This window comes from Alexandromys fortis, unplaced genomic scaffold, assembly GCF_014885135.2.
Source record: "Alexandromys fortis isolate MF-2015 unplaced genomic scaffold, M_Fortis_MF-2015_v1.1 scaffold_1, whole genome shotgun sequence".
In the NCBI taxonomy this organism is placed as follows: domain Eukaryota; kingdom Metazoa; phylum Chordata; class Mammalia; order Rodentia; family Cricetidae; genus Alexandromys; species Alexandromys fortis.
In genome coordinates, this window is record NW_026067927.1 from 12,491,500 (window position 1) to 12,514,066 (window position 22,567).

At 46.6% G+C, this 22,567-nt stretch overlaps 1 protein-coding gene across 1 annotated transcript in view; it reads right to left on the bottom strand.

Annotated features, from left to right (window-relative positions):
• Cdh1 (cadherin 1) overlaps positions 1-22,567 on the bottom strand; it is a 67,347-nt gene that overhangs the window by 13,421 nt on the left and 31,359 nt on the right. The window contains exon 3 of the mRNA XM_050143880.1: positions 5,687-5,910. Coding sequence (XP_049999837.1) covers positions 5,687-5,910 — 224 coding nt within the window. The remainder of the gene's footprint in view (positions 1-5,686; positions 5,911-22,567) is intronic.

A 22,567-nucleotide genomic window follows, 5' to 3' on the forward strand; every position in this document is an offset into this window, starting at 1 on the left:
AGCTCCTCCCTCTATCTGTCACAGGATGACAGACATGTTCCACCATGCTACTTGAGCGAAGGTGGGGAATAGAAGCCAGGGCTTCATGCATGCTAGGCCAGGCTCTACCAATTGAGCTACATTTTCAGCCCTCCGGATTCAAAACATTAAAGACAGACATAAAATGTGACCATGTATTCTAAAACCCAATTCCACATACCTGCCATACACACACACACACACACACCCCTGACACACTCTGCCCTTCCCATCCCTGCATTTGTCACCTACAAAAGAAAGCCAGCATGGTCTAAGTCCTGGCTCTGGGACTGGCTACCTCGCGTTTAATTCTCATCTCCCCGTCTGTTTCCAGAGGAGATCACATAACTTCTGTGCAAACTGTCCCAATGACTAAAGTGGGTATTTGTTTTGTTTTGTAGAGATAGGGTCTCACATTGTAGCCCTGACTGACCTGAAACTCACTATGTAAACCAGGCTGACCTTTAATTCATAGAAATCCACCTAGCTCTACTTTCCAGATATTGGGATTAAAGGTATGTGGCACATCTGGCTAAAATTGAGAGTATATTTTGTGTCAAGATTCTAGAGTTCTTAGAAGGACTAAATGATACTTGCTTACATATAGTATCTAGAACAGTGCCTAAAACACAGCAAGTTCTCAGTAAATGCAGATGACGACAGTTGGAAAACACTAACATAATATTTGGGGGGAATTTAACTCCAGGGCAGGGAATATACAATAAGCTGTCCATCAACAGTACACCTTAAGCCTCCAAATGGCCATCTGACACGGCCACAGTGAACAACTAGTCACGGGTAAATGAACACAACCCCACTGGTGGGTGAAAAGGTCCTGCCCTGCAGAGCTGCATGGTGTTTACAGAGATGAGTGTGAGAGCAAAGGGAATCGTGCCCAAACATCCCGAACACGAAAACCCAGCCGGGCAAAGGGGAAGAGGTAGAACGTTAGATTTGCGTGTGCTTGCATGTTGCGATTTCACAGCAGGTGTGTGCTAATCAGGAGAACCCCAGTCTCTGGGTTGTTTGTCACTGTGCGCGTCAGGCTGGCTGACCCAAGTGTCACTTTCCTGGGTCTACAGACCCACACTAGTTCCCCTGGCATTGTGTGGGCTTTGGGAATTCACACTTAGGTCCTCATGCTTACAAAACAAGTGTGGTACTTTCTAAGCCTTCACTTCCAAATGTATTTTGTGTGAGAGACAAAGTCTTGTGTTGTGTGGCTGAGGCTCACCCAAACTCACAATTCTCCTGTCTCAGCCTGAGATTACAAGTCTGTGTCACCACTCCAAGACTGAGGGTCTTTTGGTTGTTGTTGTGTTTTGTTGGTTTTAGTCTTTTGCTTGATTAGTTTTTTTTTTTTTTTTATTTTTGGTTAGGTTTTTTTTTTCTTTGTTTTTTGAGATAGTGCCTCTCTCTATAACAGCTCTGGAACTTACTCATAGACCAGGCTGGCCTAACAGAGAAGGGCACGCCTCTGCCTCCCGAGTGCTGGGACTAAAGGTGTGGACCACTACCGCCTGGCTAGTTTTGCTTTTTTGAGACAGAGTTGGTCTAGAATTCACTATGTAGTTCAGGGTGTCCTCAAACTCACAGCACACCTGTCTTAGAATTCTAAGTGTTGGGATTAAATCATGAGCCAGCATGTTTGGGTCTTTGTCTTTTGAGACAGGGTCTGTAATACAGTCCTGGCTGGCATTACAGTCACACATTCCTTCTGCCTCAGACTCCCAAACATTGGGATTACCCTTACACCCAGAGTTTTCTTTTCTTATTAAATCCAGAACTTAGAGGCTAGAGAGATGGCTCAGTTGTTAAGAGCACTTGCTGCTCTTGCAGAGGATATGGGTTCATTTCCCAGCACCCATACAGAAACTTAAAACCATCTGTAACTTCAGTTCCAGCCCCTTTCCAGCCTCCACAGGTAGCAGGCATACATGTGGCACACACATAATATATGCAGGAAAAACAGCCATTCATATACAATAAAAATAAACAAATCTTTAAAATTTTAATTCTCCTTTTCTCTAACATATACCTCAGTTTTGTGCCCAGAAATATATATGTACATAGGTTACATTTGGGAGCTCGGGATATAACTGACTGGATTTGAGTCTCATCAATAAATAAATAGTGCCTGGGGCCTGGAAGGAGGGCTCGGTGAGTAAGGTGCTTGCTGTGCGGGCATGGACACAGTGGCACACAACTGTAAACCTGGCACCGGGGAGGCAGTGACAGGTAGATTCCAGTCTAGCTGCAAAGACCCAGTCTCAAAAACCATGGTGGTTTCTGGGCATGCTGGCACACATCTTTAATCCCAACACTTGGGAGGCAAAGGCAGTTGGATCACCGTGAGTTCTAGACCAGCCAGGGCTGCAATGTATCACCTTATCTCAAAAAAAAAAAAAAAATTGAGGAAGATTGACCTCTGAACTGTTTCTACACACATGCACACCAACACCACATTTTTGGTTTTTGTTTACAAAACGACATTTTAACGGCTAGATGTGGTTAATAAAAGTAGGAATAGTGCTTGAGAATCCCATAAAAATTCTTAAAAAGCTAGACAATTAAGCTATATAAAACATTCCTCTTTCTCCCTCATTTCACAATTAAGAATGGATGCTGGACATTGTGCTGCACGCACTCCTTTATATGCAAGATTGGGGAGGCAGAGGCAAGCAGATATATGTGAGCTCAAGGCCAGCCTGGTCTTCATATCAAGTTCCTGTCTCACACACCTCCGTGTCCTCCACCTCCCTGACAAGATGGGAGGATTGGCATTCACTCCAGCAGCCAACATGAAAAGCCCTAAGAATCCAGCAAGCCACGTGTGGTGCTGGTGGTGCACACCTACAATCACAACACCTGAAAGGGGGCCAGGAGTGCAAGCCCACACGGGCTATGATGAGACCCTGTCCACAAAATAGGGAAGCTATAGCGCACACTTGTAGTCTCAGTATTTGGGAGTCTGAGGCAGGAGGGCCACAAGCTTGAGTGTACAGGCAGATCTTTGTGAGTCTGAGGCCAGCTTGGTCTACAAAAGCGAGTTTTAGGACAGCAAGAGCTAGACAGAGAAAACCTGTCTCAAAAGAACAGCAACAACAACAAAATAAATAAAGAAACCACAAAGGTGTGCAGCACCACACCCAGCTTGGGGGTTTCTATAATGTATACTTGAACCAAATCCTGATACAGCAGAAATGAAGGCAGTGAAGGCAGAGTAAAGTCAGCAGAGGCAAAGGTCTATGGGGGTGGAGGTGGGGGAGGCACTAGAGGAAAAACAAGCCCCAAACTGCTCTTGGTCTTAGAAGGCTACCACAAGTCAACTGCCTGGGGTGGTGGGAAGCCGGGGATACACACTTATTGTGCTGAACTTGCATACATGAGCGGCCAACTGGAGTCAGGAAGCCATGGCTAATGTAATTGAACTAAGTTCTTTCGTTCTTTAATTGCATCAAAGAGAAATACTATATTAGAGGGTTATTAAATTCCATGAACCTCAAGAGTCTTCAGGGAACAGAACAGGAATCAACCTTAAAGGCTTTGGCACTCAGTGGATATGGCACAATCCACACTTCTGAGGCAGGAAGCGAGATACGGCTAGAAAGTCCCCTGGAGAGACCCATAGGAAATACCAAGAGAACATTTAAGGCAGGCAAAGGCATTTGGCTTCTGGTAACAACCTCCAGGGACATTCATGACCAGAATCTAAATAGCAAATAGTCTGTCTGTGCCCAGCCTCTTCAATGTTTGCTGGTTGTCGGGACCTCGCGGCAGGCATTGCAAACACCTGGGGAGGGATCTGATGCCAGTGACAGTAGAAAGAAGGCTTAAAACAGTTTATTTGTTTGCATGAATTTATGTGCAATATGGGCATGCAGGCACCCATGGAGGGCAGAAGAGGGCTTGTATCTCCTGCAACTGGAGTTACTGTGTTCTGGGGTGCCTGGTATGGGTGTTGCGAACCAAACCCATGTCCTCTGCAAGAGCAGTAAACATCCTTCCCTGCTGAGTTGTCTGTCTCTCCAGCTCTACAGAGGGACAAAGACTTTCTACTGGTCTTCCTCTCCTTGCTAAGTGAGCCAACCAGCACTTAACCTTATTCATTCTGCCTCAGGACAACAATGACTTCAGCTAGTATTTGATGACTCTAACTCACCCAGCTGTCCCTCCATCTCAGGCTCGCATCTGTGATCAACCAAGTACAGATAGAAACTATTTTTTTTTTTCATGGTCAGATATGGTGGTGCATGCCTACAATACCACACATGGGAGGCAGAGATAGGAGGATTGGTTGGGAGTTTAAAGTCACCCTGGGCTAGCATCAAGTTTGGGGACAACCTCGGCTATACAAAACCATCTTTCAAATGAAACAAAAAGAGGGTCAGGAAAAGATTTTAAAAGATTTGTTTGGCTTTTGTTTTTCAAGACAGGGTTTCTTTGTAGCTTTGTAGCCTTCCTAAAATTTGCTCTGTTGACCAGGCTTGCCTCGAACTCAGAGATCTCTCTATCACTTCTGCCCAGAAAGAGGTTATAATCTTTTGAGACAGGGATTCTCTGAGTAGCCCAGGCTCTCCTGGAACTAGCTCTGTAGATCAAACGGGCCTCAAAAAGAAATCTGCCTGCTTTTGCCTTCCAAGTGCTGAGATTAAAGGCGTGTACCACCACCACCTGGCTTTTTAATGATTTTTTTTAAGGTCTATAGAACTGGAGATAGTTCAGTTGGCAGAATACTTGTCGACATCACAAAATGAGCCTGTAATGCTGTCACATGGGAGATGAAAGGTTAAAAGTCATCTGCTATACAGTGAGCTTGAGGCTATCACGGGCTAAAAAAGAGAAAAGCAAAAGGAAGAAACCCATATCAAACATGTTAGTACACACCTGTAATCCCAGATCTCAAGAGGCTGAGGCAGGAGGAAAACGAAGCCGGCCTGGGCTATTTTTATAGCAAAATCCTGCCTCAAAAACAAACAAACAAACAAAATAACTATAAAAATTCTGTCTGTGCTGAATATTATAGATTTTCCCCCTCATTTATCTCTAAGTAATAAGAGTATAACAACTGTCACATGAGTGATACATGACACATGATCCGGCATTATCTTATGTAGAGGTGCACTAACCTGAGGGTGTTCCGGTTGTGTGTGGATTATCTACACCCATTTATAAGGGACTTAAGCATCCAGATTTTGCTATTCACAAAGGAAGTGTGTACATATGTTCTTAGTGTTTTGTGTGTGTGAATTCACTCAGTCTATACAGGTTAAATGACTCCTCTCTGATTACTGGGATGAGAGATTAGAGAGAGCAATGGTGGGCTAACAAGGCCAAGCAGGGCCCGTGTCTTCCTCCTTATCCTACACTATCAAATCCTTATAGCCCAACAGCAACCTCCAAACCCAATAAAGAAGGAGTTCAGTCAGAAAGACTGTCCTCAACTGGGGATAATTTTGTCACCCCCACCCTTACCCTTACCCCCATGGGGGTAGTTTTGGCTGTGGTAACTGACAGGTGTTCCTGGAGTCAAGGAGGCCACTTAGCACCCCATAGGGTTTTCCCGCAAAATTATCTTGCCTCACAAGATCCCAATACCAAGGTTAGAGGACCCAGGTCAACAGCAATCTGAAAAATATACACACATCCAAGAAATAGCGCAACCTACATGGTGGTGGTGGCGGTGTTGGTGGTGCCTCACAGACTTCAGTATCACTTTGGCAGTAAACTTCTTGTGAGTAGAATCCCAGGCATGGACAAGAAAACTGGTCTCCAGTTTATGAAGGTTTAGAGGTCGCTTGAGCGTGATGGCACCATCGGGAGCCACTTTGAATTTGGAGTCCTCAGAAAAGTAGGCTGTCCTTGGCCGACCGGTGCATCCTTCAAATCTCACTGCAAGACAGAGATTACAGCAATTAGGATATTGGACAACTAGATCACAGATAAGGACACTCCTTCTTCAAAAAGTGAACTTGACCCACCCACCAAATCATACAGAACATGCACCGGCTCAATAAACCATAAGCTGACGATGAACACCCATACCCAGGGGCCCCTTCATCATCATCAATATCTTCCTACATACAGGGCAACTGATCTCTGGAGTTTGGTTTGAGTGTTTTTCCTCATCTAGTTAAGTCAGTGAAAATAGTATCATTTTCAGAGTGAAAGCAAGAGAGGTAACTCAAAATGAAAACAGACCACAAGGCTAGACTGAACTTGCAGCTCAGCCTGATGACAGAGTTTAGACCCCTAGAACCCATGTAAAGAGCAGGACACAGCTGTCTGCACATGTAAACCCAGGACCAGCTGGCCTCCAGCTCACAGTCAAGTCTGCAGAGACAAGAGACACTACCTCAAAACTTTCCCAGAAGATCCAAGTTCAGTTCTAGGAGCATTACAGTGGCTCACAACTGCCAGTAACTCCAGTTCCAGGAAATCTGATGTCCTCTTAGGTCTCTACAGGCACTACATGAACATGTTACACTTGCATGCATATAAAACAATAAAAATAAGTAAATCTTAAAAAGAAAACAGAAGCTGGGCAGTTGTGGCACATATCAGCAGATCTTTGTGGGTTCAAGGCCAGACTGGTGGTCTAAGTGAGTTTCAGGACAGCCGGGGCTACACAGTGAAACCGTCTCTCAAAAGAATAAAAACTAAAAACCAAAACAAAAAAAAAAAAAAAAAAAACAGAGCTTAGATATGGACACCTAAAGAATCCAAGGGTCAGAGGCTGCAGTAAGATCTCTGGACAATTATTTTTTGTTTTGTTGAAGACAGAGATTTACTATGTGTCCCCCCAGGCTGACCTCCTGAGTGCTGGGATTATAGGAATACACCACTCTGTTTCAAGTCTTTCTTGACTAAACAGCAAATTTCAGACTGCCTCAAAAAAAAAAAAAAAAAAAAAAGGGTCACTAAAATGGCTTACAGGTATGGGTGCTTACAGCCAAACCTGACAACCTGAGATCAATAGCTAAAAACCCCCCCACAGTGAAAGAGCACTGACTTCTGTGAGCTGTCCTCAGACCGCCAAAGGCATACCACGGGACACACATGTGTACACACAGAAAAGTAACCGAGGTTGAAAAAAAGGTTCACAATAAAACTCAGAAATTAGCTTACTTTCCACCTTTTCAAACAGTGTCCATCACTACTCAAAATGGAATTCCCATTTTGTCCAAGCACTCTCTTAAGAAAATTCCTCTCCCTGTGTCTATTTTATACACCTCTACATTTTCTACTTTGGGCCTGGGGAAGATGCCTGCCTTGCAGTGCTCATTTCTTCCACCAGGGGCCGCCCTTGTAAACATGTCTGAAATCAAAAGCCCAGCACTTGCCAAAGAAAATAGACATGAACGCTTCCATCGTGAGAGGGAAGATACCAGCACCACCATCAATCCCACTGGTAAAATATGCTTCTTTGGAATCAGATTTGGAATCAAATGGATCTAATGGATCAGTCAAATGGATCTTTGCAAAAGGATCTATATGAACTTCAGCTATTCTTTATTATGGGACGTATAAACATGTATGGGGTGAGAGAGAGAGAGAGAGAGAGAGAGAGAGAGAGAGAGAGAGAGAGAGAGAGAGAGAGAGAGAGAGAGAAATCAACTTCAACATAGTTCTTCAGATATTGTCCACCTTGTTTTGTAAGACAAGAATCTCTCTCATTGCCTGGAACTCAACAAGCCAGCCAGGCTGGCTGATCAGGACTTCATCTAGTGTTTCTACCTCCCCATACTGAGATTACAGGTCCCCCACCTCATCAGACAATGAGGTGCAGCAAGCACTTTACTGACTGAATCATCTCCCTAGTAGTTCCCAGATACCATTTCTAAAGTCCAAATTAGGAACCTTCAAAGATGATTTTAAAGAAACTCTCCCAACCCACAGCACAAGTGGGTCGTCTTTGGGGGCTTGTCACAGGCAGGTAATGGGAACTGGCCTCATTCCTTTACACAGCCAGGACAAATCTTCGCAGTCAAAATCAGCAGAAGCATGACTGGACTTGCCGAGGGTGGTGGCTAAGAAGAGTGGAAATGGCTTTGTAAATAACTTGGTGCAAGGCATTTAACCTGCTCAAGGCACTTCTTAATGGTGGCTCGGCCTCACTCCTGGAGAGGTGACGGCATGGCAGAGCCCCAGCCTGAATTTCCAGCTGGCTGGTTAGGGATCATTATCTTTCAGTAAAACCAGACGCTCTGGGCTGAGACATAATTACAGAAAAGTGAAGGGACTCTCCAGCTCCAGGAAGGTTCTGCGAGTTGCCTTCCAGCCCGGCTCAGCCATGCAGAGATAAGAGAACACCGAGACCGGCACATGGAACTGGGTGTGTGTTCATTTCCATGAGAAGGTGTTGAATAAAGAAAGCCAGTGAGGGTCTGAAGTCAACCTCACCCAGCACAACACCTTTCCTTTAGGGGCTGCTACCTGCCGCATGGTCCACCGGGGAACTGAGACCCCTGAGCACCTCTACCCGAAGCCCGCCACAGCAGTCACCTCTGTCAGCTCAGCAATAGTCTCTAACTGGGGGTGCTCCATTACTGCAGAGTCTGAGGCTACCCTGGCTTGCACATCAAGACCCTTAAAAACAACCCCTCCTACAAGCTGAATAGTTTCAGTTATCCTTTGTCAACTATTTTACCCACATTTTAAGTATTTGTAGAATATTATTGTTCCAGGCTCCATTTTAAGCACTTTACAAATACTAAACATACAGACCCAGAACTGTATGCAGCTTTTTTTTAGGGGGGATGAGGAGGGAAGCCTGAAGGGAAGTGGGTCTGCGTGGTCCTGATTGTTCTGAAGCTCACTCTGTAGACCAGGCTGGCCTCTGTCGAAGTCTCCTCCTCCCAAGTGCTGGGACTAAAGTGTGTGCCACCACTGACTGCCACATCTTTTTATCCAAGGGGAAATTTAGGCAGATAGTAACTTATCAAGGCTCGGGGTTGGACCCAGCCAGTCTGAGATCTTGCTCCTGACTGTACTTCAATGCCTCTATCTATAGCAGGCCCCGTGCTTGGCAATGTCTTTCTAGACGTGTCTAACTTCTGCATTAATCTGCACCCATCTTCTAGCCCACTTGGAAGAAGTGGTGGTTAAAAGCAGAAAACCTGGAAGAGACAACTTAAGTGCAGACAAATAAAGCCCAAGCCGATGAAAGACTCTGGTGGCAGCGGGTGACTGAGTCTCAGCAACATTCTTTTCCTGTCATTGCCATCCTGCCAGGGTTGGTCTCCCTTGAAGGATTCCATTTCTTCTTCCACTGGGGTGGCTGAGACTGGAATGTGAGTGGGTAGAAACAAAACTCTCGCAGAAGCCTCCAAACACCGCAGAAAATGCCGGGGCCTGAGGACCAGGGAGTCACCAGTCACCAAAGGCAGCTGACCACGGCTGGGTGTTTTAGTAACCAGGGGGTGCTCTCAGAAACAACTGTGAGCTACGTTCACAGCACACACAGGTGGGACACAAGGCACAGGTCTCCCCGCAGAGAAGTTCTACGGCTAATGCCAAGACCTTGGGGTTTAGTTTTACTTCAAAGTTACAAACGTATGATCAGAGAGGCTTCTGAGCTCCTGAGGGCCACACTGCCACTGTGTACCCCAAACTACAGCTGCATTTAACACTGAAGATGGAAGATGAGGAGTTTCCCTGGAGTAGACAGACAGTCTCTCCTTCAGAAGTCACCGGCCAGAAAACATCTCCCCGGGTCCCTCGCTTTCTTAGATGGCATTGGGTAATGCTGGAACATCCTCCATTAATGGATGTCCACAAAATTAGAAAGTACTACATTCTTACAAAACAACCACACTCAGCAGAAGATACCATCATAGCTCGAAAAATAGGGCAAGGACAGTCCTTCAGTCTGTCCACATCTGGGGCATGTGGCCGAGGAGCCATGGACAAGAACTACAGTCTGGTCACTAGGAGAGGAAAAGGGATTTGCTCGTGCTCATTCCGCTCTCACTTCTGGGAGTAAACGGGATTAAAGGGCACTCCATCATCACCCAGACTGTCCCCAGATGTGTGACGTCATTAATACTGACTGTGGACACCTGCCCAGTTTCTACCTGAGCTAATGTGTTTCGAGTTCCACAGTAAATACCAGTGAGTGCTGATCACAATCATGCGGGTGAAGACTGCCATCAGTCTCATGAATGGGGCGTCTCGAGTCAGTCAGCAGCCAGGTTAATACTCTACATCTTGATGTGGGGACAGTTCCAAGGCCCACCCACTGCATGCCTAGCACAGCCAGGGTCCCTGATGCAGCACAGAAGAGCCAGGCAAGAACACAAAAGACGTGGCCATTGTACCAGAATTAAAGTAAGGATAGCCTGTGGGTCTACAGAGGTCTCGTGCCCAGCAGTGGCTCCTGTTCCTTTCAGTTCAGAGCATCTCCCTTTCCCTTCATGTCAAAACCAAGGAAAAGAAAAGTTTGAAATCATTTACTCTTGGGCCTTTCTCTTGGGCAATCCAGAAATGGCCAGAGTCTGCAGATAAAACTTTCTGAGGCTTGATCGTGGCATAGCCCTGCAGACCCAGTATTAGGTTCCAGTGTTCCTAGATGTCCTGTTTGGTGAGGACCCTGGTCCCAGTTATTTTAAGAAAAATGGAAAATGAAGTGCAAGAAGGTGAGGACTTTGTCCCTGTTCGTTCCCGCCATGGTGGCCAGCCTACCTTAGTCACCAAGGCTGCTGCCAGGTGCCTTTCGATCATCAGCTACACGACACAGGCACCCCTTGAAGTGTCCGTCACTCACAGTCCTCCCGCTTGCTTTTGCCTCTCTTGCCTGGACTCTTGTCTGTCAGCCTCTCTCATGTCCCCACTCTGAGGTGGGCTTTCGTTCTTTTACTCTCCCCGTTCCCCAATAAGCCCCTTACACTAACTCTGTTGTGTGTGGCGTGTTCTCTTAGGGGTACACCTTGGCGGGGTCTGCCGCAGGTACCTACTTCGCTGCATTTCGTGCTTTCAGACCCTACCATACAGGGAAACGTATTTGGGTTTCCTCAAAAACGAAAGGGGGGAGCAAAAATAGGGTGGAGAGATGGCTCAGTGGTTAGCAGCACTCGTTGCTCTTCCAGAGGATGCAGTTCAAATCCCAGCACCTATGTCAGGCAGCTCACACACAATTGCCATTAACTCCAGCTTCAGGGGATCTAAAGGTCTCTTTTGGCCTAGCTGACTTTAAAAGGGAGTGGGGGAATGGGGCTAAGGAGAAACCCTTTGGCTTCCACCATAGCAAGTCAGGACTATAGTGCCCCGGCTTTTAGCCACAGGCAGACACAGTACCTCACTAACTAAATACAGGGGTGCTAACTGGCACTGGCTGCCACCCCAGGGAGCATTCCTGTGGCAGCTCCAAGACCTTTTGTCTATTGATTAGAAAGAGGAGGCTGCCCACTTCCCCTTTCTGTGGGATTTCCTGAGGCCAGGGAGGGCCCTGCTCTAAATTCCATAGCAGTGGGATCCCTCACCCTCTCAACCCTTGACGTCTCCCCGCAAGACTAGGCAGCTCTGAGTGCTGGTGCCCCGGTTCTCCTAGCCCTAGCCCTTATTAGAGTCTTTCCTATGAGCTCTCAGGCTTGGTCCCACTTGGGAACCAAGGCATGCTGGCCAAAACACCTAAAATCTCTACCTGGGATCTAACGCGAAGGGTGCACTCTCTCCTGGGAGCCTTGAAGAAAACTGCCCGGGCCAGGCAGGGTCCTGACTCCAACTAACTTAATACAGACATCCAGAGATGGGAGAGTCCAGGAACGGACAGATCTTAGCTTTCCCCAAGCTCCTGTAGAATCCAGGGTGAGCAAAAAAGCTCTGCAAAACTGGTTTGCATCAGGCGTAATAAGCACTTTACAAACCACTGTGTGAAACATTACTCAGCAAAGGCTCAGAGATTTTAAGTGTCTCTTCCAAGCACATGCAGCAACAAGTGGCAGAGTCATCAAACTGGCTGACCCAGCTGACCCAGAAACCCACCTTCTTAACTGCACCCCAACCTTCTGGAGTTTGGGGGTTTCCTTCACTCCCCTGTCTCATCAGGGGAGAACACAGTGTCCGTCGCCCCATTTGTTGACCTGGACTGTTGGGTCCTCACACGACAGAAGAGACATACACACGTCACCTCTTCAGATACGGTCAGGGTGTTTTCTGCCCCACATCGGGGCTTGGTTTGGTTTTTAATGTCAATAGCAGTGGTTTCTGTATGTATGGTGGTGGGTTAGATAACAACATGCACAGGTATTTAACACGCCAAGGCGGAGATGAGCAGATGCTGGATATGGTGGCTGAATAAAATATGGTGTAGCCAGCGTGTTCCGCGATGAGAGGAAATGAAGCAGTAGAGCCTGCGCTTTGTGAAGGAGTCCGACAAGAGACACCCTGCACCGCTCCATCTGCTCTGTGTGAATGCCCTCGATCAAAAAACCTGGACAGGACTTGGAGGTGGCGATGGCAACAAGGGATGAATTTCTTTAATAATTATACATTTATTCATTGTTTTATGTGTGAATGTTTTAGCTACATATATGTCTGTACACCACGTGAAAGCTTAATGCCACCAGGTCCCCTGGAAGTGGAGTTAAGGGTTATGAACCAAACCTGGGTCCTTGAAAGATCAGCAGGTGCTCTTAATCACTAAACCGTCTCTGCATCCTCCTTAGTAATGTTTATATTTATTTACTGGTGTGTATATTCCATGTGTGGGGGTGTATACATGTCATGGCACATGTGTGGAGGTCAGAAGACAACTTGCAGGAGTCAGTTCTCTCCTTCTACCATTGGGTCATCGGGCCTTGAGGCAAGTGGGTGAAAACCCACTACGGAGTCCTCTTACTGGCCCAAGGTGAATAATCTTGGGGGTTTTGCTAAAACTGTTTTATGTTGTCTATATTAAATTTTGTCTTCTTGAAGTTTGAGGGCAAATACAACTTCTACGCATGGTTTCTCAGTGTAGCCCTGGCTGTCCTGGAACTAGCTCTAGCTGGCTTCAAACTCAGAGATCTGCATGCCTCTGCCTCCCAAATGCTAGGATTAAAGGCCTGGGCAAACCCAACTTCTCTTTCAATCTAAATGTTTGTGTATGGCTGCACATTAAGTGTGTACACCACACGTAAGCCTAGCTGCCTCAGACACCAGAAGGAGGGGTCAGATTTCCTGGAACTCAAGTATACAGATGGTTGTAAACATCGGTATGGATGCTAAGCACTGAACCCACATCCTCTGCAAGAACAAGTGCATTTCCGCTGGGCCATTTCTCCAGTGCCCAACAGAAATGCTTCCAAGGTGAATGGGGGAACAGCTGCAAATTCTCTGCATACACCAAAGACATTTGAAACATTTTCAATGGGTGTGATGTTTGATAAGGGAATCTTTCTCTTCCCACTCTTCTTTTCCTACGTTTTTAATTTAAAAAAAAATAGGGACAGGAGAAATAGTTCCTCTGTTCTTACAGAGTACATACATATACACACATGAATTTTTTAAGGCTCTGAAATTTATATGATTAACCTATTGCTACCAGGATAGATAAATTATGCTATAGCTACCATGACTCCACAATAAAAGGAATGTAGTGCAGCATCATGTCTAGAAACATTTTTTCTAGTACACAGTCTTTAATCCCAGCACTTGGGAGGCAGAAGTATGTAGATCTCTTGAGTTTGAGGCCAACATGGTCTATAGAGCGAGTTCCAGGACAGCCAAAGCTACAACATAGAAAAACTCTGTCTCAAAAAATAAAATAAAAAGAAAGTGAAAAAGAAAAAGCTATAAAAAAGATAAAAAGCAGGCTCATGGAGACCTGGGACTGAGGTGAGGTGGGTATTTGATTGTCAGTAGATCTAAGGGGGGCTGGATCAGGGGATGGGTGAACCACTTTATGAGTACACTTATAAAAATTAACGTGCATTTACACTGGGCAAATTGTAAGGTGTGTAAATTATAACTCAATGAACTTGAAGAAATATAGTTATTAGGGTTTCATTTGAGGAGTACCCCATGAGCCAAGGACTACACACCCAATAATAGCACAGCTATCAAAAAGTAAAGAATGAAGAGAGAAGCCACAAATATTCCTTAATTAACAGTAATTACAAGAGCAACCAGGAGCAAGATGTGGTGGCACATGCCTGTAATCCACAAACTTTGGAGGTGGAGGCCAGAAGATCAGGAGATCAAGATCATTGTCATCTACGTAGAATTCAAAGTTAGTCTAGGATACATGAGAGCCTGTCTCAATAAAACAAAATAGGCAGGCCAGAGAGATGGCTCAGCTAGCAAGGATGACTGTTGCCAAACTAAAAACCTGAGTTCAATCCCTGGGACCCAAACAGCAGGAGACCTAAATCCCCACAAGCTGTTTTATGACCTCCACATGACCATGGCATGTGTTTGCACATACTCACACAGGCAACACAGTAGCAACCAGGATACATAGGTATTGAGTGAGCACCTCGTGTAGGCTCCTATGCTGTTGGGGAGCCAGTTAGTTTTTCTGGGTTTTTTTGTAGTTACTCTTTGTTTTTCAAGACAAGGTTTCTTTATGCAATAGCTCTGGCTGTCCTGGACCTCACTATATAGACCAGGTTGGCCTTGACTCTCAGAGATTTGCTTGCCTCTACCTCCCAAAACTATGGTTAAAGGTGTGCATCGCTATGCCCAGTTAAGGTTAGGTTTTCTAATCAACTTTTTTCCTGGTAGCAGCTGAGAGTCACAGAGCCAGCCGACCATCAATCTAGGATCACTTTCCCAAGCACGAGAGAACACAGAAATGCCCAAAGCCATTTGGGCCATTGGGTATGGAGAGCTGTCACAGAAACTTAGAACTTTTGCCTGAGACAGCCTGTGTTGTGCATGTTGGCCTTTAGCTTCTGAACTCAGGGGGTTCTCCTGCCTCAGACTCTGGGGTTGCTGAGATTCCAGGAAATCCAGAATATTTGGTTCATTCAATAACTCAAGAATGAGATCTAAAACCCTCTTCTGTAGAGAATGAACACGAGGCCAGCCCTCTCACCAAATGTGGGCTGTGCCAGAGAAGCACAGACCCTCCGCCTCTGACCTTTAAACAAAACTCCTAAACAAACCCAAAGAAAGGCTAGAAGTCCAAACTGCGGAGGGAGGCGTTTCCCAGTCTGCAGGTCACATGCATCAGCAAATGACTCCATGACAAGCGCCCACTTGTCCACCACAGCTTACAAGAGGCAGCTTTTTCTTTAATGGATGCTAGCATCATTTTTCATTATCCAGAACAAGCAAGCATTGATGGGAAAGGCAGCTGCTTCCACAGAGTGTTTGCTAACCTGCTCGGCCTGCCTGGAAAGGTAATTGCTCAGGAGAGAAATCCCACAACAATGCCACATCCCTTAGAGAGGGACAGGGGAGTGTACCTCAGTTTGGGGGGCTCATTCTAAGAATACCAAGTCAGGGCCAGGCGGTAGTGCAGTGGTGGTGCACGCCTTTAATCCCAGCACTCAGGAGTCAGAGGCAGGCGGATTGTGAGTTCGAGACCAACCTGATCTACAAGAGCTAGTTCCAGGACAGGTTCCAAATCTACAGAGAAACCCTGTCTTGAAAAACCAAAAAAGAATACCAAGTCAAAAACTATGAAAAGAGACCAAGAGTGACAGATATAACTCAGTGTTTGCTAGCTTGCCAGAGGTTTAGTCTCAAACCTCAGTCAGTGCCACAAGAAGGAGTGCGAGTGGGCATGTGTGTGTGTGTGTGTGTGTGTGTGTGTGTGTGTGTGTGAGAGAGAGAGAGAGAGAGAGAGAGAGAGAGAGAGAGAGAGAGAGAGAGAGAGAGAGAGAACAAACTAGTAGTGAGTAGTAGTGAGCGTGGTGACTCCAGCATTTGGAAGGCTGAGGCAGGATTATGAATTAGAGGCCAGAGTGGGTCTGAAATCAGCCGGGCTCCACAGTAAGGCTCTGACAACAACAGTTAACAGTGGTTGAAAAACATGAAGGCCAGCCAGTAGGTCCAGGTGCAGGCTTCAGTATACATAGTGTACAGCCACAGGTCACATGCTCTAGATGCCACAGTGTGAGCACTGTGACACCTGCCATAGCCCAGTTCCTCTAACCTTTTACCTCCATGGCTGCAGCTCTTTCAAAAGACTCCATTATTCATTAACCCAGTGTGCTCCCAGTTCCACTGTGACCAAGAATTGGAAACTTGCACACATGCAAATTCTTATGCAAGGTTCTTCACTAAGGTATTGTTTCCGACACACAAGCATGGGCACCAACCCAAGTATCCATCAGGGCAGAATTAGCTAAATAAATAGTGGTATTTTCTTGGGGCAAAATGCTATGTAGCTATAAAACAAATAAAGCTGCTTATACCTAGTTGCTGAATGATCAATACATTATGTTAGGGCTGGGCACAGTGGCTCAGACCTGCAATGCAGCAGTAGGAAAGTTGAGGCAGTTAAGAGGATTGTTAAGAGCCTCAGGTCAATGTGAACTATACAGTAAACTCCAGGGTAGCCTGAGCTAATAGAATGAGACCTTATCTCAATAAACAGCAAAATAATGGATATTTTTGCAAATGCTCAGGACTTGGGGCAAGTCACAGGCCACTTAGGATGTCCCACATGCCAATCTCCTGAGGATCGAGACCTTCCCGAGAATTCACACATCACAGGACCCAGGAGCCCTTGTTTGGGATGGCACTTGTGGTGAGGTGGGTGGAGAGTGAAAGAGGAAAAGCACCACAGGCAGCTGGCAGTTGTCTGCAGAGAAGCATGACAAAAGCCAAGTCTAGTAACTAGATCCTCCCCGAGAAGACTGCATCTTGAGGTAAGCGGTCTCGTATGCAATGTGCAGAGGCTGAACTGAACTATCACAGATGTGGGCACAAAGGCCTGGGGTGCTGCAGCAGGCGCATATGAGCATGTGTGCAATTTTGGGGGTGTTGAGACATGGTTTCTCTGTAGTTACCTGCTGAGTGCTAAGATTTCAGGTGTGTACCACACCACTGCCTGGCCCATATGGGGCACCCCCTTTTTTTGAGAAAGGAATTTCACTATGTAGTCAGGTTAGCCTTGAACTCTCGATATTTCTGCCTCCTGCCTTTGTCTCCCAAGTTCTAGGATTATAAAATTGCACTGCCACAGCTGGCTCAGTATAATGCATGGAGGCCATTCTGGCTGGTTTTACATCCTTCCTTCCTACAAAGCATATTTATAAGACTTCATTACACAAGACACTTGCCCAAGAGCAGCTGAACAAGGAAGTCACTGCAGGCCTGTTCTCAAGGGCAAAAGATGTAAACAGCAGAGCAGCAGACTTGCACTCAACAGAACAGGATGCAGAAATTTTCAAAAGGTGGCAGCGAGGCTGTCTGTCCATGATGGTGAATGCCTTTACGCTCAGGACTCAGGAGAAGTCTGGTCTACATAGTGAGTTCCAGGACAGCCAGGGCTACATAGAAAGGCCTCGTCTCAAAACAAAAACAAAACAAAACAAAGAACAAGAGTGAGTGGTGGCACACAGGAGGCAGAAGCAGAAGAATCAATGTGAGCTTGAGGCCAACCTGGTCTATAGAGCGAGTAACAGCACAGCCCAGGCTACACAGAGAAACCCCATCTTGAAAAACAAAACAAAAAAGCTGGAGTGTAACTCAACAAAGCACTTCCCTAGCAAGAAGGAGGTCCTGGGTTCACGCTCCATCACTGCTAAATGACCTTTTCTATATCATTCTATTGATCTGTTTGGGGTGAGGGGATGGCTCACTATGTACTCAGAGTACTCGCTCTGCAAGCCAAAGGGCCTGGGCTTGAATGCCTGTGACCCCGGTATTAGAGTGGACAGAGACTGGCCGATCTACAGCTCACTGACCACCAAGCCAGCCTCCCCAACACTTCACACTTAGGGAACTCTAATAAGGTTAAAAAGGAATATAAAGACACCTGATACCCTGCGGCTGGCCTCCATGTGTGTGAGCATAGGCACATGCATCCACTCTCGTGTTCATATATCATGCACTGTGTACACACACAATTTAAATAAGTAAATAGATTGTTTTCCTGCCTTTACATAACAATGGTTTTCATTGTCTTTATTGAGAGCTGAACTGAAAGAGGAACCTGTGTTTAGTTGACTGTAGCCAACAGCAACCAGTGTGGGTGACACAGCTCCCAAAACCCTGAATGTGGGTCTCAGATGCATTATTGAGTGAAGACACTCAGGGCACGGGAGCCTGTGGGTCTGCCTGACTCTTTGCGGTTTGATAAGAACATTCTCTGGGCTGCAATCTAGCAACATAAATGATAGATGATGTTTTTCTCCTTCCAAGAGTCAGGCTTTAAGAGGGACTTTGACCCCTGGAGCTGATCCCAGGGCAAAGGGGTAAGGATAATAAGAGGCCCTCTGCAAAGGGAGGGACAGGAAGAGAGAAGAATCGGGAATACTAGAATTAAGTGGCGGACTCCATGGAGAAAGGCCAGTGACAAGGGCACTGGAGGGTAAGATAAAGACCAGCAGAGACAGGTTAACAGAGACAGCAAGGAACAGAATGATTCCCATGATGAAAGCCAACCTCTGATTGGACCAGCCCCCTCCTGGAGGCCCCTTTCTCTGTTAGCACAGGTGGCTCCAGCAGGTGCCACCACTCCCCGGCACTGCTCGGCACTAAACACAGAATCTGGATAAATCTGGACTTTGGCCTGAACTGTGCCTCTGACTAGCTGTGGAACTATCAGGAAAATTCAGTCATCCTCTTTCTAAAATCAAATGTTTGGATATAGTAGCCCATGCATTGGGGAGGCTATGGCAAGAGAATCCATTCCAGGTTGAGGCCTACAACCTGGGCTACAAAAATAGACACAATGGCCATGATGTCTGTAACCCTACTCAAGAGGATTGCCACAAGCTTGAAGCAGCCTACGCTATATGGCGAATTCCAGGACACAGAGTAAGACTGTGTCAAACTAACAAAAAAGGCTCTTCATCTCAAGGACTCCATAGCAACATCTGAAGCGAGAGCCTATGAAGTGAGCCACTAAGTACTGCTATTACATGGCAGTGGCCCAATTTGCAGAGCTAGAATCTTCTGCAGCTGCCCCAAAGGCCACTCCACGGGGGGCGGGCGGGCAGGGGGTGGCACCCAGGAGGCTGAGCAGGCTCTAAAGAAGGCTAAACTCTTTGAGGAAGCTGGGATACCAGCAGGGCTCCCTGGTCTCCCTGCTCGCCCTCAGCAGTGGTCATTCCTGCCTACAGGTGTGGCTGCCCCTGCCTGTGGGGGTGTCTACACAGATCTGCTCTTGGGAATCTGATCCTTCCCCAACCCTTCTCATCAAAGCTTTGGTACAACAGGGAACAGAGTCCGACCATGCCAGCCACTCCCTTCCCAGAATGCTTGTGATCATAAAAAGGAAGTGTCCTGCATAGCTTTTCTGCTTTCCTGACCCCTCCCTAAAGCCTCAAGTGAGCTGAGCCAGGGTTTCTGAGGAGGGGGGGGGGGGCATCGGAAGGTCTGAGCTCCTGGAATGTAAGTACAAGGATGTCCGTTGGAGGCTCCATAGCCTTGAACTGCTGAGTCTCCAGAGGGTCTCAGACTCTCAGAAGGGATCTCTTCTTTGGAAATAGCCATAAGGGGTTAAAATGGATATTTTAGGGTTTTTAGAGATGGCTCAGAGATCACTCAGCCTGTACTGCTCTTCCAGAGGTCCAGAGTGGGGTTCTTAGCACCCATGGTAGGTGGTTCACAATCAGCCATGACAACTCCAGGGGAACTAATAGAGCCCCAGCCTTTGTGAGCACTGCACAATCATACACAGGTGCACAGATACACAAAATGGGGTGTTGTGGTGTTGAAGATAGGGGTGGGGTGAGAGAAAATGCCGGAGACCCCACTGTGGCATCAATGACTGGCTATTTCCAGTACCTTCACACCCTTTAACCCAAGTCCTCAAAGCACCTGCAGGTACCAGCATTGCTTTGAATTCTGGATGGGGACAGTTTGTCCTGAGGCAAACCACTAGAGCAGCCCACGCCTCTCCCTCCCTCAGGGCAGGGAGAAGACAAATGTCCTGAAGGGGCAGGTGCTACAGTCACAAGGCCCATTTAGAAGGAGCCTTTGGGGACTTGGACAATGTAGGAACTGGTGGTTCTGAGACTAAATTGGCTCCACACCTTGGCATTGTTGGCTCTGGCAAAACTTGAAAAGGCCATCTGGATATTCCCAAAGACCTTCGTTTGCTTAAGTAAAACCAAAGCCTTTGGTGTATGTAATTCCCAGAGAAAGCCCTAGCTTCTAACAAGGTACACAGATTGGATGGGTGGGGGTCTGGCCCACAGGACAAAGTCTCCAATCAATGCCAAAAAGCTGTGCATTAACCCTGGATGTGGGTCCAGCGCTCTCCGTTGATGCCAGCTTTAAATACCTTCATTCTTAATGGACCTCTTTTGCTGCCTGGGCACTTCAGGCCAATCAGTCTCAAGCCTTCTCTCTTAAGCACCCTCTCAAGCCGTCATCATTGGCTCAACCGGAAAGCCGCTGGCCTAAGCCTGCCTTCTGAATACACAACATGTTCATTTTTTCCACAGGCTGGTAGCTGAGGCTTCTCAGAATCCTTCCTCTTTTTTGGAAGGCTGTGAGCCCCCTCACAGAAGGCGGGGCCAGCAACACTGACTGGATGAGGGCATTTACTGAAAGCTAGGACAGGTTGAGCTAGTGGCTCACATCTGTAATTCCAACTCTGGGGAAGCTGCTAAAAGTTTGCCATCTTTCTGGACTACACCGTGAGGACAAACCTAGTCTGGGCCACACAGTGAGAACCTATCTCAAAGGGCAAAAAGGAAACAAAAATGAGGGCTGGCAAGATGGCTCAGCAAGTAAGAGATGCCAAGTCACGTGATGGCAGGAGAAGACTCCTGTTTTCTGACACAGTGTGGTCTATGTACACACAAGCACAATAAGCAAATAAAATATAATGAAAACAATGCAGAAGAAAATTGGTAACATTTAAAAGTTCACAGTATTTGTCTTTTAAAAAAGCGAAACTATTACTATAACACAAAATCCTTAACTTAAAAGTATGTTTCAATGGTTTGACCATATTCCCCAGGTTGTACGTCAATCATCAGTTACTACTTCCCAACACCCTGGCCACTCCACTTCATCAGCTCTATGCCCAGCAGTCTCCTCCCACTTCCTGCAGCCTTGCGTCCACTATTTGTTCTCTGCCTACCCTGGGCATTTCATGCACATACGATACCTGACTTCATTCTTTTTGTTTGTTTGTTTGTTTTTCGAGACAGGGTTTCTCTGTGGCTTTGGAGCCTGTCCTGGAACTAGCTCTGTAGACCAGGCTGGTCTGGAACTCACAGAGATCCGCCTGCCTCTGCCTCCCTAATGCTGGGATTAAAGGCGTGCGCCACCATCGCCCAGCTACTGTCTTCATTCTTAATATGGTTCAAGATCAAGTACTACATGTTTGATGGGAACCATACAGTAAGATTTGGATGTGGGTTGCAGGCCCCTCAGCAGTGTGCTGTGTTGCTAAACCATGTCAGGCTACATGTGCTAACTGAACCATGTCAGGCTACATGTGAGCTAACTGAACCATGTCAGGCTACATGTGAGCTAACTGAACCATGTCAGGCTACATGTGCTAACTGAACCATGTCAGGCTACATGTGCTAACTGAACTTCCATCTTACACATTGTAAGTCAAGAAGATCATGATATGAAGAGTCAGGTGTCCCATGCTCCCTTTTTTGTTTGTTTTCCTTTTGTTCTTCCCCAGATAGGGTCTCACTATATGTATAGATAGCCTTGGCTAGCTTTCAACTGCCTACGTGGCCCAGGTTGGTCTTAAACTCAATCCTCCTGCCTCAGCTTCCTAAGATGTTAGAATTACAGACATGAATATAGTTCCATGCCAAGTAATACAAATAGCTGTTTTAGGGAGTGGAGTGTGTGTGCTCTGTGTGTGCAGATTATTTGTTTGGGAAGAAGTAGATACTGAGTACCTCCTTCTACCACTCTCTTATCTTTTGAGATGGTGTCTTGTGTATCCCAGGGTGGCTATACAACCAGAGGGATCACAGGCATGTGCCACCATGTCGAGTTTGCTCAGTGCTGGGGACCAAATCCATGACTTCTTGCATGGCAGACAATCACTCTGCCAATGGAGCTGCACTCCAGCGTCTGTCTTGTTTTTTTATTGTTGTCCTTTAGATGGAGACTTTCTGCGTAGCCTTGGACAGACTGTAACTCAAGGTCTCAACCCTCCTCTTGCCTTTGCTTCCTGAGTACTAGGATTACAAACCTAGATGCTAACAATCCCATCGCACACAAAGCCAAAGCAGGAGAACTGCCAGGAGTCTGAAGCCAGCCTAGTCTATGTAGCTGAGTTCCAGGCCTGCTGGAGAAGCAGCTTTCTCTACTAAATCCCCCACTTTGAGGAAAAGTCTGGAGCGCACAGGTGGCGGGGGAGAAGCATGTAGATCTGGACTTAGCACGTCTTGACCCTCTACGTCCAGCATGTCTAACCCCAGCATCTACCTCAAAACCTTTTGTTCCTTCTCAAACCATATGCAGG